The sequence below is a fragment of the Brassica rapa genome, chromosome A03 (assembly GCF_000309985.2).
Source record: "Brassica rapa cultivar Chiifu-401-42 chromosome A03, CAAS_Brap_v3.01, whole genome shotgun sequence".
Lineage (NCBI taxonomy): Eukaryota > Viridiplantae > Streptophyta > Magnoliopsida > Brassicales > Brassicaceae > Brassica > Brassica rapa.
Window position 1 is genome coordinate 15,767,115 of NC_024797.2, and position 18,889 is coordinate 15,786,003.

Consider the following 18,889-nt stretch of genomic DNA (forward strand, 5'->3'; position numbering starts at 1 on the left):
TTGGGGGGGGGGGTTAAAATTATTGGTAGAGTTTTTTGGTTAAAAAGAATTTAATACCTAAATCTTATAGTTTTAAATATAAGTAGTTTAACAAAGTTTATGATAAACTTTTAATTCACCTAAAATCATTTTAAAATTTACTAAAAATCAAATCATTTAAAATTCTAAATCGAATACACCTCTATAAGTTTTTTTTCATTTAATCATGTTATTTTAAAGTTTTCATTTTTATAACAGTTTTTTCTCATTAAGTTGTATATTTATAAAAAAATTGTCATATATAATGAATAATACATTAACATCTCAAAATCAACTTTAATCTTCAAAAACTTAAAAAGAAGCTTACCTTCAATTTAAAAGGCTCATATGAGACACCAACCTTTGTGAAATCTAACTTTCAATAGTTAACTTTAATTTCCAAGAAAACTTAAGATTAAGAGAAAGCTTAACCTAAATATTACTGTTTTATTGTCAAGCAAACGTTGGCTCATATCAACTTTTTACCTTACACACCTAAATAAAATACATAAGTGAAAATAATAACTTTATCTCAAGAACTATTAAACAAAAACAAAAGAGTTTATGCATCTGCTCGAGCTGAGCATTTCAAATAAATAGAGAAAGGAAACAACAAACATGTAATGTTTCTTCAAGTGTTTATTTCTATCTATCGCTTAAAATCTTGAAACTGATCAAGAAAGATGTGATCTTCTATAGTACTCTTAACAGAGTAACTCACAGTATGCTTCCTGTCACAGAGAAACACACACAGGAATCAGATCAGTGGATTCAATGAAGACACTAACGTTAATATTACTAAACAGCTAAGAAACTTACAGCGTATTGTCATTGTTGCAAAATCAAATGGGTGCAGCACAAGTAGTTCTGAAATGGCCAGTCTGGTTACACCGGCTACAATGCACAACCCTCTTAACACGTCCTCTATCTTCAGCCCTCGCCCGTCTCTTCCTCGGCCTACCAGGTGGTCTCAACGACTTAGGCGGGTTTATAACAACACCCTCAACACCACCTTTACCCACACTCGGATCACCTCCCTCAGACATCTCTCTCCAAAGACTCTTATCAGGAATAGGATGAATCGTCTGAGAGTAAGTCTTCCTATACGTCGCCACAGTGAAACAGCTCTCAGTAAACCTATGAACATTCTGTCTACAAGACAAAAGAGCCGCGACGGCATGCGCACAGGGCAAACCGTACAACTGCCATCCCCTACAGAGACAACACCTGTTCCTTATATCCACAATGTTGTTCCCTTCGTGAGATATAACTTCAAACTCCGCCTCATTGGCTCTGAGGACCTGGTAGGTCCTCGCGAGCTCGAGCGCCTCGGCCACGCGGCGCTCGGCGCTTGGGACGAGGATCGAAGTCCACTGCATGCTAGTCTCGCGCCGCTCGTTGAACCAAGTCATCAGCTGTCTCCTGATGCACTCCATCATCTGAATAATCGGAAGTCCTGAAGCTTCAGCGATCCACGAGTTTAGAGACTCGACTATATTAGCTGTTAAATGACCAAACCGTTGTCCTTCGAAGTAAGCTGTAGCCCATAGCCTCGGAGGGATACGTCTGATCCAGTACGCTGCGTCTTGTGAAGCCTCTTCGATTTCGAGCACTTTAGCTTCAAACTCAATCACCGTCAAGGCTTGAGCAGCTTCCCAAAGGTAGTTAACTAACAATGAGTTGTTAAACTCCTTCCGGAAGCTTTCGCTTAAGTGACGCATGCAGAAGCCGTGAAAGGCTGTTGGGAAGTTCTGTTCCACTCCTTCCACTACCCCTTTCTGTCTATCGGATAGTATAGTGAGCCTCGGCATGTTCTCGGTGTTGGCTTCTAGAAGGTTGTGAAGCTCGCAAAGGAACCACATCCAGTTCTCATCGATCTCTTCGTCCACAACCCCAAACGCTAGCGGAAACAAAGCCCCGTCTCCATCAAAACCAGTAGCGAGAAGCAACGTACCCAAGTACTTGTTCTTGAGGTACGTTCTGTCAAGCCCGAGAAGCGGGCGGCACGCGTTTAAAAACCCGAAAATCGAGGCGTGGAAGGAGACGAAGAGACGCTGGAAGCAGTTATCAGCTGGAGATCCGTAAACAGAAGCAATGCTTCCAGGATTAGTCCTCTTGACCTGCTCACAGTACTGTGGAAGCAGCCTATACCCTTCTTCAAAAGAGCCACGCATAGTCGCCATGATCCTCTCTTTACCGCGCCACGCTTGCTTGTAAGACAAGGTGATCCCGTGGACTCTATGTATCTCTTCAAGAATCTCTTTCGGTTTACAGTTTGGATTCTCGCGGAGCCGCTGCTCAACTGAGGAAGCTACCCACTGGACCGAGGCCTGTTGGTGGCCCAAATGGTTTATCCCTCCGCAGGTATGGCTTTCATGGATGGTCCTAATGGTGAAAGTCGGCACGCCGGGGAGCTTAGCTGCGTGGACTCTCCACGGACATCCTTCGCTGGAGCATTTAGCTGTGAAGCGTGTTTTGTCGGATTTTATCGTTTGGATCTCGAAGTGGAGCGCGATGGCCATGTCTCTCAACGCTCTACGACAGGCTTTGACGTCTGGGAACTCTTGTCCGACAGTGAGCTGGTAAGTTAGCTCGGCGGAGAGGGCGCGTGCTTGGACTGGAGTGGTGACCATTACCATCTCGCCGTTGTGGTCGATCTCGAGCTCGTGTGTTGAGTCGATGGCTAAGTCGAGATTCTCGTTGTTTCCGAGTACTAACTGGTTGTTGTCTGATAAGGAGAACTCAACATCGTCGTCGTCGTGGTGGTGTCCAGGCTTTTGATCGTTCTCATTCATGTAATCGTGATGATGATGATGATGATGGTCTTCTTGATCTTCGTTGTGTACTCCTAAGCCTAGCTCGTGATCGTCTTGTTGATGTGTTAAGTCAATTTCGTGATCGTGATGAGTTTGAGTTAAGTCCATGTCGTGGTTTTGAGCAAGGTCTAGAGTGTGGCTGTGACCAAGCACCAATGATTGATTCTGTCCAAGCATTAAATCACGATTCGCCATTGCAGAAGCAACACTCGTATAAAAGACACAACTAGTTCTCTTGCTTTAGCAGTTACCTGTAATAAGGAGAGAACACGCCAACAACAAGGTCTAATTATACAAACTCGAAATGACTAAAGAAGCAAAAGATATAACGAAACATAATTGAGATTTGAAAAAAAAAACAATTTGAAGTGAGTAATAAACCAAATCCTTATCAGTGTAAACTCCATAACTAAGATAACCAACAGAAAGATCTGAACTGAGCAAAAACTAAAACGAACAAAGAAAAAAATTGAAACTTTTTAACTCAGAAACAGAGAACTCACGAGGATCAAAATCTGGGTTTATCAACAGAAACTCGAGAGAAGAGGAAGGAGCCGTTGGAGATGACAAAGTTGAAATTGGCGGGTAAAAAAAAAAGGAGGAGAAATCGAGGGTGGGATTGGGAATTACAGAAGGGGCAGAAGAGGCAGAGATTAGGTTTCGAAGATGGTGGTGATGCCCTTTCTCTCCGACAATAGGGATACTTGTGTCTTTTTCTTTTATTTCTTTCACTTCCTCTCGCTTTATATTATACCCTTCCGACTCCCTACTATTTACGGATTTACCACCACGGGTTTACAGAGTCCTGACACAGCCCAGTAAAAAGGCCCACTTTCAGCTATTCAAAAGCCCAAGAGTTTGATTCTGGAATGATTTTGAGTGTTTTTAGATGATTTTAAATGGATTTATCAACGTTATTATAATTTTAGTTGAACTATTTACTAAATCACATCTAAAATTATGAAATTTTGGATTTTTATTTTTTTTGATTAAAAACTTCACTAACACACTGGGTATGATTAGTAAGTATTGTGCTTTTACTTTCTTTTTTTTTTGCTGTAGAGTTATTAGGAGAATGAATGAAGATTCGACAAGGAAAGTCTCCAGAGAGGAAATAAGGAAAGATGCCTTTGCTATAAAGCCTTCAAGAGCACCTGGTGCAGATGGTATGACTGGAGTATTTTTATGTAAAAGAAATTGATCTCTATTTTCGTCCATCGATCGTAAAAAAAGAAAGAATTCTATGACTTGAACTGCAAGTTTTATATGTTTGGGTTTGAGATTGGGGAAAAGAATAAGAAATAGCATAAAGTTATAGCTATGATATACGTCATTGCCCATTGTCATGTTTAAATGGAAGAAGAATTTGATTCTTTACTTCTTGAAAAGATAAAAAGGGGGTTTGAAGAAGAATCTTAACAATTACAATAATTATTATTAGTTTACAAATGTGTATATATATAATGATGATGTCTTCCAGCTCCACTTTTATATAATATGATCAAACAAAACCTCTTATTCACATACAATATGAATATAACAAGAGCATATAAGCTACCCATTCACAATCATCCTCTTTTCCCTTCAGCTGTGTTTTGTTATGTTGAATGTGATGGCTGCCATGTAAAAGAACCCATCTACGGCGGTTACATTTGCAATGAGCTTAACTGTTATGGTTGGTTTCATAAAGAGTGCGCTGAAGCTCCACCAGAGATTAATCATCACCCTTCTCATTCGGAGCATCCTCTCCTACTCACTAATGACTCTCAGCCGAAAGATAGTCCATGCGATTGTTGTGGAAAAGATCTTTTGTCCCCGTGTTATACTTGTCCCAGATGTGAGTTCAAAGTGGATTTGATTTGCGGGATGAAACCTTCGCCGCCTGCTATTGAAAATCCGATGTGTCATGACCATTCACTTGTTTTTATGAAGAAACGAGAAGTGGATGTCCCTTGTGAAGCTTGCAAGGAATCTATAGGTGGACCATCTTATTCATGTCTTGAATGCCATAATGTCTACTTCCATTTGGATTGTGTTCATCTCCAAAAAGAGGTAAATCATCCTTGTCACCCTAGTCACCCTCTCAAAGTCGTCGCATTGGCAGATAATCAGGATGCCGAGAAGAGTTGTCATTTCTGTGTATTTCAACCAGAAAAGAAGGTGTGTTATCATTGTTCTGTTTGCAACTTCACCATGTGTTTTGGCTGTATCAAAAATCCACCACCTCTTGTTATTGAGAATACCAGGACTCACAAGCATCCACTTAGGCTTCTTTTAAGCCGAATCGCGTTTACTTGCAAGGTTTGTGGAATTCAAGGCTACAGAAGTAAGCCTTATATATGTGTCAAGTGTGATTTTCTTGTCCATGGAGATTGTATCGGCTTACCTCGAGTCATAAACATCAATCGTCATGATCATCAGATCTCTTTCACGCAACACCTTGGCCGTCGGGGTACACAATGTGGATTTTGTTGGAGAGGTGTAAGTCAGTACTACGGAGCTTATTTTTGCTCTGTTTTCCCTAACTACACAGTTCACTCACTATGTCCATTTATTTATAATGCATGGAATGGTGTGAACCTAGAAGGGATACCTGAGAGGAGCGAAGATATTTCTCCATTCAAGGTGGTGGGTCATAATTTGATACATCATTTCAGCCATAACAAACATACTTTAAGGCTTCTCAAAGATAATGTTGATATTCAAGATGACGAGTGCATACGGTGTGAAGCATGTGTTAAGCTAGATGTGCTTCCAACCTAAAACCAATTGGTGCTAAGTGGAGTGGCACATTCATCTTATATATTGCTAAGGATCCCTTCCAATATCCGATGTGGGACATTTATCCCTAATACGCCCCCTCGAGATGATGGCTCTTTGAGCGTCAATCTCGGAATGCTCGGGCAAGGATCGATGGGCCGACTTTGGGCCAGATCGATGTGGATCGGGTTGGACTGCGTGGATCGGGCTCTGATACCATGTTAAGCTACATGGGCTTCCAACCTAAAACCAATTGGTGCTAAGTGGAGTGGCACATTCATCTTATATATTGCTAAGGATCCCTTCCAATATCCGATGTGGGATATTTATCCCTTATACGCCCCCTCGAGATGATGGCTCTTTGAGCGTCAATCTCGGAATGCTCGGGCAAGGATCGATGGGCCGACTTTGGGCCAGATCGATGTGGATCGGGTTGGACTGCGTAGATCGGGCTCTGATACCATGTTAAGCTAGATGGGCTTCCAACCTAAAACCAATTGGTGCTAAGTGGAGTGGAACATTCATCTTATATATTGCTAAGGATCCCTTCCAATATACGATGTGGGACATTTATCCCTAATAGCATGCATCCATCCAGTCCAGGTTGGACAGATCTACAGTTGTACGGAATGTTGTTTTGTTCTCCATGAAAAGTGTGCTAATCTACCTATGATGAAAAGATTTCTCTTTAACCGCGCAGCATACATGTTGGAATGTGATAGGTCAGCTACATATTGCAAGCTATGTGGAATGTTGTGTGCTGGTTTCAGGTACACATTGCAAAGAGATATGATGAGATATCACTATATAGATGTAAATTGTGGTTCCCTTTTCGAACCCTTCTCCTATAATGCGCATTCTCATCCCCTATATTTTGTTATATCAAAGAATAATTATTGTGATGCATGTAAGAGAGTTCCACATGATTACATGCTGAGATGTGATAAGTGTGACTTTGATTTGTGCTTGTATTGTGTTACTTTGCCTGAGAAGATATGGCATATGAGCGATGAACACCCTCTGACTCTATCTTGTGACGGAAATATGAGCGGCAAAAACTGGTGCTGGTGCGACATTTGTGAGAGTGAACTAGATCCAAGTAAATGGTTCTTTATGTGCTCTCACTGTGGAGTAGCCTTGCATGTTCAATGTGTACTAGGAGATTTCTCACGTCTCAAACCAGGAGGTCTCTATACATTATTTGAGAGATGAGAATACAAAGTGGTCCTTAACAATCGCAACACTCGGCCATTTTGCAGCCATTGTCGCTCTCGATGCAAGGTCCCAGTTATCTTGAAGGACAGTGGTAAAGACAATGGATACATTTGTTCCAATTCATGTTTATTCAGTTGTTTGGGTATAAAATTTGTGTAACTTAGAGGACCCCAATGTAATAGAGAGTGATATATATTGTTTCCTAGTGAAGAATACTGAAGGGGGACTGGTTATATATTAACTTACGCTTATAAAATCTGGGTTGCAACTGCTTGACCTTTGCAATATAAATGAGTTTTTACGTTGACAATTCATCTCCGAATCTCAATTCATATGTTGCTTCATATATTTAAACATAAAAGAAGAAAAAATGGATTTTCTCCTTGTATTTTGTTATTTTCACCTCTAAAATAGAGGAACTCTATAATAGAGATGTGATATGCTCCAATGTATTCCTCTAAAATAGCAATTTCTAAATGTAGAGTAAAAAATAGAGGAATGCTAGATCTCTATTATAGAGGAAGAAATAGAGGTGGGTTGGAGCAATTTCACTTCTAAATGCTATTATAGAAGTGGAAATAGCTATGGGTTGGAGATGCTCAACATTTATTTAAACATTTCAAATAATCAGACTGCAACAGCTATAGCCGACGTTTTTTATCCTTTGTGGTTGTAGCATCTGCGTAATTCATTTTGTTTTTCAGTTCTCTATGTTTTCTTTCGCAAACATCTTTGTTTGGTTTTTGATGTGTATCTCCTCTGGGAGTACTTTTTCACACTAATACACAGCGTTAAAAAGATAATCCAACAGTAAATTTTGTTTTTGTTTTGTTTTTGGACATATATAAGTATAGATAAACCAAAAACTATCATTATGTAGATCCAGTGGTGTAAGACCATGATTATAGCTGTAACCGTAGTGCACAGTTTCTTAAGCTCAATTTTTTGTTTTGTCTGATTTAAAAAATATATATTAAAAAGTGCACCAATCGTGGGTTGCCACGTATCAGTAGGATCTACAAACAAGACCAAAATCGATCTTTATTTCACTACTTTTGGAACCGATTTTAGAAGTTTTTGTGGGGCCCAAACCATAAAGTTTGTTAAGAAACCCACTAATCCCCCGCGATAATCATGCTCTAATGCTAAGAAGCCGTACGACACTAAGACATTTATAGCCCTTTTTAATTTTTTTTTGAATAAAGAAAAAAATGACCAAAATAAATTTTATTAAAAGATAAAAATATATTTATATAAATATCTTAAAAGTTTTGAGCATATAGTTTAAAATTTTTAAAAATAAAAAATATATATTAAAATTTTTAAAATAAAAATGAACTATTTTGGTCATTTTTACTATTGAAATCGATTTTTGTGACAAAAACTTAAAAATTATTATTTGAAAAAATTGTCTAAAAAGTTATTGTTCTCCCTTTCATTCGTCGACTAAAGGAGAATAGAAATTAGCAAAGAAAAAGAGGAAAGAATCCTATGATTGAAAAACTACAAGTTAATTTTATGTGTTGGGTTTAAAATCCAAGAAAAGAATAGCAAAGAGTAAGAGTACAAGGTAGGTTTTAGTTATGATCCACGACATTCCTTCCCCCTCTTTGTCGTGTCTTGATGGAAGAATCATCTGATTCTTTGCTTCTTCCTTTTTTGAACTTCCGAAAAATAGATTGATTGGTTGGTGTTGTAATTTTATACTAGACTTTGACCCGCGCGCCTGCGCGGGTGTATATTTTGAAAAATATGTTGATATTTGTTTTTCATGTAATTATTAGGATTTGAAAAATGAATCCGAGGAACATAACCGATACCGATCCAAAAATATAGTACCAAACCCGAACATAAATTGATTAAATATTCTAATTATTCAAAAAAAATATTTATTTAGAGAACCGAATCTGATCTGAACCGAAGTATTCGGTTACCCAAATTGATCTAAAATAGATTTATATACTTATATATATTAATTATTTTTTAGATTTAATGTATATAAAACATCAAGAATGATACTTTTAAATTGGTTTAAATACTTGAAAATATATATAGATAGTCAAAAGTAAATATCTGAAATAGTTAAATATACTCAAATCACCAAAAATACTTAAAATAATTATTGATTCCATATCCAAAATTTTAAATCAAGCCAATTGATATGTTAAGCTTAGGTATTCTGACTTGTGTTATTCAAATTTATACGTAATATATTATTTTATTTATACATTTTGGGAAATTTAAAATATATAATGATTTACAACTTTAATAATAATTTAAATTAGTTATCCAAACCCGAACCAAACCCGCAAAGATCCGAATCAAACTCAAACCAAAATTTAGGAACATTCTAATAAGGCTGAAATCTTTGACCCCGAAAACCCGAAATGAAAACCGATCAGAACCAAACCCGTATGGGTACCCAAAAGCCCATCCCTAGTCATTATTATATATCGTATTTTGTCATCATATAATTAATCATATTTTATATGTACCTTCATATAAGTAATCATATAATTAATAGTATTTTATACATACCATCATATAAACAATTACATATATTATATTTTTAAAACTTAATATGAAATATAAAAACCATAATTTGAGTTGGTATTTCAAATTGGGCTTTGTATTGTATTTTTTTTATATATATTGACAATATTTTTTTATAATGGTTATTGAAAAATAGTTTAGTAAAAATCCATTTTTGAATATATGTATATTTTTGAATCAATTTTTGATATAAATCAACTTTGAATTATTATTTTGATTTGAAATATGTATATAAAGTTTAAATTTTGTTAACGGTTAGTTTAGAAAAAAAAATTTTAGGCGCTTAGATTGACCCATTTTGGTATATTTTAAAACTGACCTAGATAGATAGTTTCTTATAATATGATGAACTTTCAATTTTTTTAAAAAACATAAGTCCATTACATTTTTTCTTAATACTACTATCCTTGTTTTCAAACAAATTTTTTTTTTAAAAAAGACTACAATGCATATTTCTAAACACCCCAAATTTTTTAATAATCATATTCAAGTGTCCAAACACTCCAATTTTGTACTTGAGTTTTAATAAGATAGATTTTTCTTTAAAGTTAGATTGTAAATCTTTTGGGTGTGGTTTTAATTTTTTACGTAATTTATCAAAGAAATTGAAAACATTAAATAAAAGCTATAGAAAATTGATTTCTAAATCTAACTTATTTCATTAAAAAAAATCTGCAGATTCTTTACTTTTTTCAAAAGATAAAAGGGTATTAATAATTTTTTTTTTACAATGGTATAAATGATGACGATGTCTTCACCTCCCATTTTATCCATCTAACCAAACAAAATCTCTTTTATTCACATACATACACCATGGATACCACAAGATCATCAATAAATAAGCTACCTGTTCACGTGCATCCTCTTTTCCCTATAGCTATGTTTACCAATAGTGTATGTGCTTGGTGCCACCTAGAAGGAATCATATCATGTACGGCAGCTACGTTTGCAACGAGGTTTCCTGTAGGTTAATTCATAAAAATATGGTTTCCCGTAGGTTTCGGCTCCATAAAGAATGTGCGGAAGCTCCAGTAGAGATCAATCACCACCCTTGTCACCCGGAGCATACCCTCTTGCTCACTAATGACTCTCCAACGGAAGATGGTACATGTGATTTTTGTGGACAAAAGCTTTTGTCCCCATATTATACATGCCCCACATGTGAGTTCAAAGTGGATTTCATTTGTGGGATTAAACCCTCACCTTGGGCTATTGAACACCCGGCCTGTCATGACCATCAACTCGTGTTTTTGAAGAAAGGAAGGGAGGAAGAGGTCCAGTGTGAAGTATGCAAGAAATCTATAAGTGGACCTTCTTATTCATGTCCTGAATGCAACAATGTATACTTTCACTTGGATTGCGTTCATCTCTCCAAAGAGGTAAATCATCCTTGTCACTCTAATCACCCTCTTAAGATCATTGCCTATGAGACACTTAGAAATGATGATCATGCCGAAAAAGATTGCCGTTTATGTTCAACGCGACCAGAAGAGATGCTTTGTCATTGTTCTATTTGCAATTTCACTCTGTGCCTTAGTTGTACAAAGCTTCCACCACCTCTTGTTGTTGATCATTCCAAGACTCACACTCATACACTTAGGCTCATTTCAAGTAAACTCGCCTTTACTTGCAAGGTTTGTGGAATTGATGGCCACAGAAGAAGGCCTTATATATGTTTAGAGTGTGATTTTGTTATCCATGGACATTGTATCGGCTTTCCCCACGTCATAAACATCAATCGTCATGATCATCGCATCTCTTTCACATATCATCATGGTCGTGGGGGGCTATGTGGAGTTTGTCGGAGAAATGTAAGTCAGTACTATGGAGCATTCTTGCTCGGTTTGCCCTAACTACACAGTTCACACGCGTTGCGCAACAAATTATACTACATGGAATTATACGGAACTGGAAGGGACACATGAGAAGATCCAAGACATCACGCCATTCAAGGTGGTGGAACATAATTTGATACGTCATTTCAGCCATAGCGAACATACTTTAAGGCTCCTCAAGGTTCATGATGACGACTTCATACAATGTGAAGCTTGCTTCCGTCTGGTGGAATTTGGCCCTGTCTACAGTTGCACGGAATGTTGTTTTTCTCTCCATGAAAAGTGTGATATGATAAGACGATAATATATTGCAACCTTTGTGAAATGTTAAATTATGGTTTCACACACACATCGCAAGGAATTAGTATGGAATATCAGTATGTAGATCTACACTGTGCTTCCCTTTCCGAGCCGTTGGTCCATAATCGGCATTTGCATCCCCTATATTTTCTTGAAACAAACGATAATTATTGTGATGCATGTAAGAGAGCTCGAGCTGACTACATGCTCGCTTGTGATACTTGTAACTTTTCTTTGTGTTTTTATTGTGCTACTTTGCCAGAGGAGATACGCCACATGAGCGATGAGCACCCTCTCACTTTATACTGTGGTGGAAAGGGTAAAGGCAAGAACTGGTGCGACGTTTGTGAGGTGGAGTTAGATCCAAGTAAATGGTTCTTTGCATGCTTTGATTGTGAAGTAGCTTTACATGTTCAATGTGTACTAGGAGATTTCTCACGTCTCATGCCAGGAAAGCTCTATACCTTCGGGGAAAGAAAATGCGAAGTGGTCCTTAACAATCTCTACACTCGGCCATTTTGCAGCCATTGTCGCTCTCGATGCAAGGCCCCCGTCATCTTCAAGGATAATGGTGAAGACAATAGATACATCTGTTCCCTTTCATGTTTATCGAGTTATTTGTGTATAGATTTTTGTTAAACTCCAACGACCGAAATGTAATAGAGAGTGATATTGTTTCATATTTTTAAACACCAAAAAAAAAAAAAGGTTCTCGTTGTAAATACATAAATTTATAAAACGTCTATTTGAACATTTCAAGAATAATTCAGTCTCTGATGAGAAGTTGCAGCAGAGCAGCCAAAAAGGGGTTTTATTGAGTTACTCGAACATGCTTGGAAGAGGTCTCACGGCCATAAACGCATCCACCATCTGATTATTATTATTATTATTATATTTCTTTCGTTAGAACAAACCAAAACAAAACCTGATTGACCGGTCTCTATTAAAATAGATGTGTTCACCTCATCAGTAACAGCAGCTCGAGCCATGCGGTGTCTCTCAACCATCTCTGTCAAAACTTCAGTGAGTCGCTTCTTTACTTCTCCCGTTAGCATTCTCCCTTCTCCATATTCCTTAAAACAAAGTACAATGTGTATTACTTTTTTTTTTTTAATGTCGCATACTCACACTGCGACAGCTATAAGCATCCTTTCATTCTCTGTAATGATCTAATAACAAGAGCTAGAGGAAAGTGTGACGTAATTTACCTTCTTTATGTGTTCAAGTTCAGTATCATCGTCTAGGAAGAAACTAAGATACTTGACCGGTATATCCACCTGTGAGAAAAAAAAAAGATTATTATAAAAAGATTTTAAAGTATCAAGAAACGTATAGAATTTTTTTAAAAGTCATTTCAACTGCAATTAGGTAAAATCCCCATAAGGGGTAATGGTTTGTAGTTATCAAACAACACCAAGTTAGTATCCTACAGAGAGAAGATATATGCCAAAAACTGGCTCATAGTTTGTGTTAGTACCTCCAGATTTGCTCCAATTTCTCTGTGCTTTTCGATGGAATCTTGCCCACCACTGAAAGCATACCTGTTTATCTGTATATAGAAACTTCATCAAGTTAGATACATGAAGCAATCATCTGGTTTATGATTGGAGTTCTAATTTACGTTCGAAACTAAGCTGTAGTTTACAGCATAAGTGACTGCCCTCAGTATTCACTCAGGCGTCGACCAACCAGACAATGAATATGTGTGGAAACAAGGTTTATTACCAAAATACAGAACTGAATATACCTTGTTTTTTATTTCTTTTGCAGTGTCAGTCACATAGATCGCTGAATTAGGATCACTGGCTGACATTTTTCCATTCTCTCCCTGCGAGAAATAGTGACCAAGGGATTCAATAGTTCGTAAGCGTGCAGGCCTGGTGTAAGCATACCTTCTAGCACTTTCAGTTAAAAGACTACTAAAGAAAGTACACTTGCCTGCAGAGCAGGGAAAAATGATGACTCAATCAGTGCAGGCTTGCTATAGCCTAACCGAGGTGCAACATCGCGAGTCATCCTAAAATAAGGATCCTGAGTAAAAAAAAAAAAAAAAAAGATTGATTATAAACACACAAAAGCAGCATAATACAATAACACACAGAGATTAGAAAACAAACGGGTCAAGATCGAAAGTAAGAAAACAGCACACCTGGTCAATTGCACAAGGGATCAAGCAACGGAGCTTGTCCTTGCCAGGGAACAAGTGTGGGAATGAGCTAGGAAATGATGGAACTGCCTGCAAATGCATATGGAAACTTATTCATCAAACAGTCTATTATGCATTATAAAACTACACCTGCACATGCCAACAGGTACAGAAAGACATGCCTGCACAGGAGGGAAGCTGAGTTTTCCAATATGATCTTCGCCAGAAAAGCCAAAGATTCCCATAGCCTAGCAGATAAGGAGATACAAAAAAAAATGAACATAAAGCATACCAGCCACGTTGTTGCAATTCAATGAGATAGAGAGTAAGTAAACTCACCTTATTAAGTGTTACACACTTTGCAACCTTCACCATGTTCTTATAGAAAGCACTACAGCACACACGCACAAGGGTTTCTCACATCATCAGTTCACATTACAAAAAAAAATCTAAATGGGATTCAAATGAGTTTTCTCACCCGCCAACATAGTCAAAGTCTGAGAAAATGAAAGTCTTTGTGACATCAAACCCACAAGCAATGATATCTTTAGCATTTTCTCTAGCAAGTCTCTGACTTTCCTCAACGGACAAGTTCTTCCACATGCATTTCTCATCATCCGTAAGCTGTATAACCAGAGGAACCTTGAACGCCTCTTGCAAGTATCTACACGCCAATGACAAGTATAAAAGAACAAGCATTGACCTTAATGAGTAAAGACAATAGCTTTATGATGTTACTTACTTGGTAAACATGAAAGGAATCAAATGCCCTAAATGCAAAGCCTCTGAAGAAGGTCCTCTCCCAGTGTAGAGATAGAACTTATCCCCTCTCTCGTAAGCATCCAACACCTCATTGAAGTCCCTTTAAAAATCCATAAAGAACTTAACTTTCTACATGCCCATCAACGCAATTGCATAGCTAAATCATCAAACACGAGTTTCGAACCTGTGTGCGAAGAATACGCCGCGGCGGAGGAAGACGTGGGGCTGACGAGAAGTGAGCCTCTGAACGCGATCGATCAGCGAATCGTCGAGTCTCTGGCAGCCGAATTGGTCTATGAGCTTGTCGTAGTCGATTTTGCCGCCGTCTTTGGCGGCGACTTCCCATGGATTCACCACTTGCTCCGATGAATCGGATGCTACCGAGTCCTTCTTGTCGACGTCCATCGCAAGCTGGGAAGAAACCTGTGAGAAAGGAAGTTAGATTCGGAAGATAGAGAGATAGTCGGGTGAAGGCACTGTCGTCTCAAAGTACCTATTGAGAGTTTCCGGTGATGGTTTGACGGCGGCGGAGATGACTGGATTTGCGAGTGTGAAGAAGAAGAGAAATGAGGTTTAAATGATTATTATATGTTTATTATATAATCTGGGGGTCCAAGTCTTTCTTTTTAGTTAATTGCACCATCAAAGTTTTTGATTTATCAAATAGCCCCTTGGGAAAAACAAATTATTATGTTTCTTACAGTTTCGGAGTCAAGAGTCTTTATTTTTAGTCAATTGTACAATCAAGTTTTTGAATTATCAAATAGCCCTTCATAATGGCAATCACCATGAAACAGTAGTTGATAATGGTTATGCCTCACTGTGTATTTTTTTTTTCATCATCAGAAAATTTTATTTACTAAGGGCAACATTATCAGGGTCGTTAGCTTAAGTCCTTAGGGATTAAAAGATTTAATTTAAATCAAAATTCCTTTAAATTCGGTGGGACGCGTCCGTTTCGTCGTTAGCTAACATATTTTTTTTTTGTCCTTAGGTGATACGTGTCGGGGAGAGATAGGTTGAAGGGTTTTGTTATGGAAAAATCAAATTGGGATCCAGATCGACATTTCGCGTCTCTCTCTTGTTCTCTCTGGCGGCGATCGAAACGGAGATTTTGCTCTCACCGTCGCATCTCCTCCGTGACCGTTGTCCCGTCGACGAACCTCCTTCCAAGTCGTCTCCGTCGACGAATCTCCTCCCACGTCGTCTCTTCTCGACCAATCTCCTCCCAAGTCGTCTCCTCTCGACGGCACATCTCCTTCGTCACCGTTGTCCAGATCAACGAACCTCCTCCCAAGTCGTCTCCGTCGACGATTCTCCTCCCACGTCGTCTCTTCTCGACGAATCTCCTCCCAAGTCGTCTCCTCTCGACGGATTTCATCCCGAGGCATCTCTCTGCGATTGGAAGGTGAAAGGGTATGTGTTCCTCCTCCTTCTGATTTGCATGTATATGGTTTATGTTTTCGATCTACTTTGGACGGGGTTTGCATGTATTTAGACTTACGGAACTGAAATGATTGATTGTTGTTTATAGATTTAGGGATGTCGTATCATATATGTGTGAAAGGGTATGTGTGATTGATTGTTGTTTATCTCATGAAACTGAGATGTTTGTTTACATGTTTGCGAGGTTATTAGGTGAGGTGAGGTTCGACCACCAGGATTGTATTAGCAAGGAGATCGAAGAGAAACAACCATTTCCTCCACAATTTAAGGTTAAATTTTTTCTCATCATCTCGAATGTAATGTAGTTGGTATAACAGTGAAAACGTTTTCTTTCTATGTTTTCATTGCGACCAAAGCGTTTTCTTTCTCCGTTTTGTTTGCGACCAAAGCGTTTTCTTTCTATGTATTGTTTGTGATCAAAGCGCTTTCTTTCTATCTCGCTGAAAGTTTTGATTGTCACCAAGGCTAGTTTGCTAGGTACTTAATGCACTTGTACTTAGATGAATTGTTGGTTGTGTTAATGTTGCTCTTAATAAGATGTACTTTTGTAGTTAGGTCATTATGGTAGTTAATGAACTAGTTTGTTAGGTACTTCACACTCTTGAATGGTAGTTGAAGAACTAGTTTGTCTAGTTTTCTTTCTCTGTTTTGTTTGCGACCGGAGAAGGCTTATTGTATACTAGTTAAAGCATATAGTTTGTTTGCAAGGCCACACTTTATTGGTAGTCTCGAGTCCGTTTTGATTGTGACCAAAGCACTTGTACTTAGGTAATTTTATGGTTGTGTAATGTGAAGTTACTGAGATGTACTTTTGTAGTTAGGTCATTATGGTAGTTTTAATTACCATTTTCCACTATTTAACCCTCCTTTCACCTTCATCTTCTTTATCTTTTCTCTGCTATAACTCTGTCACATTCCTTTTTCTATTCTCTTTTCACTGCTATCTTCTTCATTCTATGGATCCAAGGAATCCGTATAGCCAGTCTGCTGGTTATACGGGCCTTCTTTACAGTCAACACGAAAGTGTAAATGATGGAAACTCTCCTTATGAGAGTTTTCCTTCTGGGTCTTCACAGTTCCCCCAGTTCAGTTCTCAACAGGGTGAGGCTCCAACGCCACCCGCACAGCCACCCGTAGAGCGGGGGAGGAGACACAAATGGACCCCGGCCGAAGACGAGATGCTGATCAGTGCCTGGTTAAATACCTCGAAGGACGCTATTGTAGGGAATAACCAAAAATCAGGCACTTTCTGGAAACGAGTTGGAGATTATTTCTTCGCAGCTCTTTCTGGTGGAGAGAGTGTTGAAAGTAGCGAGCATGTCCACTACAAGCAGAGGTGGCACAAAATCAGCAATGACACTTCCAAGTTTTGTGGTGCATATGCGGCTGCAGAGAGACAGATATCTAGTGGTCAGCATGAGAACGATGTACTGAAGGTGGCCCATGAAATATTCTTCGCAGACCAAGGGTCCAAATTCACACTGGAGCATGCTTGGTGTGTGTTGAGGTATGAGCAGAAATGGCTCAACCTCAACAACACAAAAGCTTCTGAAAGTTCAAAGAGGAAAACCGTTGAGTCAGATTTCCAAACTTCAACAACAAGTGTTGGTGAAGAAGAGATACGCCCTGAAGGTGTAAAGGCTGCAAAAGCTAAACGTAATGGAAATGGGAAGTCTGTTGATTACTATACGACGGTACTTGAACTGAGGAAGGTGGATTTGGATAGGAAAGAAAAACTCCAGAAGCTAGCCATCTTAGACACTCTCCTAGCAAAACCCGAACCACTCACTGAGGCTGAAGAAACAGCCAAAAACAAGCTCCTCGCCAAATATATTTAGAGAAATATCTCCTTTGTGTGTTTTCTGTCAGTTTACTTTGTATGTTTATGTTTTTAACGGAACAGCCGTCCCGGTTGCTTTGTACTGGAACCTTTATCAATTAATCTATTATGTTTACTTGCAAACTTGTTCTTTACTTGCTTGTATGATGTTTACTTGCTCGTATGTACTTGCAAACCTTTATCAATTAATCTATTATGTTTACTTGCAAACGTCTAACTTTTATCTTGTAATTTTTTGTAGTTCTCGGATTACAAATGGGTCTTGATTACAGCTACTCACAACCTTCACAGGATGAGACGTTTGGTGGGGCAGAGACGGACAGTGACTACAATGAAGTCGAATCTCTCATTCAGCAAGACCAAGCTCAGTTACGCGAAGCTCTCATTCACCAACAGGAAACTCTCGTTGAGCAAGACCAAGCCCCTGCGTTTGTGTACCCTCCGCAGCCGGAGGTTGAATTCGGATTTCCACAGATCTGCTACTGTGGAAGTGAACCGAAGATTGCTACGTCTAGCATCGAACCAGGTCGCCGATACTACACATGTAGAAATGCAAACGATGGAGAGTGTCATGTGTGGAAATGGTGGGACGAGGCTGTAATGGAGGAGATGCGAGCTAGGGATAGACACACACTTCAGTTAGCCGAGAAGGTAGATTCTATGACATTCTTCAATGACCACGTTAATGAGCAGAAGCTCGTTAGATTAGAGAACATGGTGTGTGAGTTGGCCAAGAATAAATCAAAGTGTAGCGTAGAGTACTTAGTTGCGGTTATGGTTATGGTCTTTATTTCCATAGGTCTCATCATCGTATTTGTCTAATGTGTTTATGGTTATGGGAACTTCTTTGTAATGACTTCTTATTATGTTTCTGATGTTATGGTTGTGGAACGTCTAATGAACTTTTTTTTATAATAACTTTTTTGTAATGACTCGTAATAGTTTATGGCTTTGAAACTCCTATGCACGTTTTAAATTCAGAATAAGTGAACCTAAAAAGTAGTTGAAAATGTCATGAGCCAAACATGTTGTGTACCTAAAAAGTAGTTGTAACATTCACAAGACAAATAATGTACAATCACAAGATTGTAACTTTATGAACCTATAAATGTGACGGATATTTTCGTTGAAATTATAACTTCTCTACTTCCTTCTTATATTAAAAAGAAAATTACAACTCCTCTGCTTCCAACCTTAT

General features: G+C 38.4%; 4 protein-coding genes and 1 pseudogene across 5 annotated transcripts; 3 read left to right on the forward strand and 2 right to left on the reverse strand.

Annotated features, from left to right (window-relative positions):
• Window positions 1-440: 440 nt before the first annotated feature.
• Window positions 441-3,992, reverse strand: LOC103859042. Of its 2 annotated transcripts, none has more exons than XM_018657013.2 (3): window positions 3,338-3,992; window positions 838-3,073; window positions 441-749 (listed from the first exon to the last, which is right to left on the reverse strand). In XM_018657013.2, the coding sequence occupies exon 2, from the start codon at window positions 3,027-3,029 to the stop codon at window positions 861-863; it is 2,169 nt and encodes a 722-aa protein (XP_018512529.1). In that variant the 5' UTR covers window positions 3,030-3,073; window positions 3,338-3,992; the 3' UTR covers window positions 441-749; window positions 838-860. The 2 variants fall into 2 exon arrangements, with proteins under 2 accessions (XP_018512529.1, XP_009134771.1); XM_009136523.3 differs by having other exon boundaries at window positions 838-3,085; window positions 3,338-3,991.
• Window positions 3,993-4,364: 372 nt separating this feature from the next.
• LOC103859043 lies at window positions 4,365-7,050 on the forward strand. Its single transcript, XM_033287326.1, has one exon. It carries the CDS (start codon window positions 4,365-4,367, stop codon window positions 5,595-5,597), a length of 1,233 nt encoding a protein of 410 aa, XP_033143217.1. The 3' UTR covers window positions 5,598-7,050.
• A 2,719-nt stretch (window positions 7,051-9,769) lies between these two features.
• Window positions 9,770-12,250, forward strand: LOC103859045 (annotated as a pseudogene).
• LOC103859044 (tryptophan--tRNA ligase, cytoplasmic) lies at window positions 12,150-15,001 on the reverse strand. Its single transcript, XM_009136524.3, has 13 exons — window positions 14,899-15,001; window positions 14,590-14,828; window positions 14,386-14,505; window positions 14,122-14,307; window positions 13,983-14,034; window positions 13,826-13,891; window positions 13,647-13,733; window positions 13,436-13,528; window positions 13,245-13,325; window positions 12,975-13,046; window positions 12,706-12,774; window positions 12,460-12,570; window positions 12,150-12,367 (listed from the first exon to the last, which is right to left on the reverse strand). The coding sequence occupies exons 2-13, from the start codon at window positions 14,808-14,810 to the stop codon at window positions 12,317-12,319; spliced, it is 1,209 nt and encodes a 402-aa protein (XP_009134772.1). The 5' UTR covers window positions 14,811-14,828; window positions 14,899-15,001; the 3' UTR covers window positions 12,150-12,316.
• Window positions 14,938-18,630, forward strand: LOC103859047. The gene is made up of 4 exons (XM_033287327.1): window positions 14,938-14,976; window positions 15,424-15,821; window positions 16,036-16,120; window positions 17,933-18,630. The coding sequence occupies exons 1-4, from the start codon at window positions 14,938-14,940 to the stop codon at window positions 18,290-18,292; spliced, it is 882 nt and encodes a 293-aa protein (XP_033143218.1). The 3' UTR covers window positions 18,293-18,630.
• Window positions 18,631-18,889: the final 259 nt, after the last annotated feature.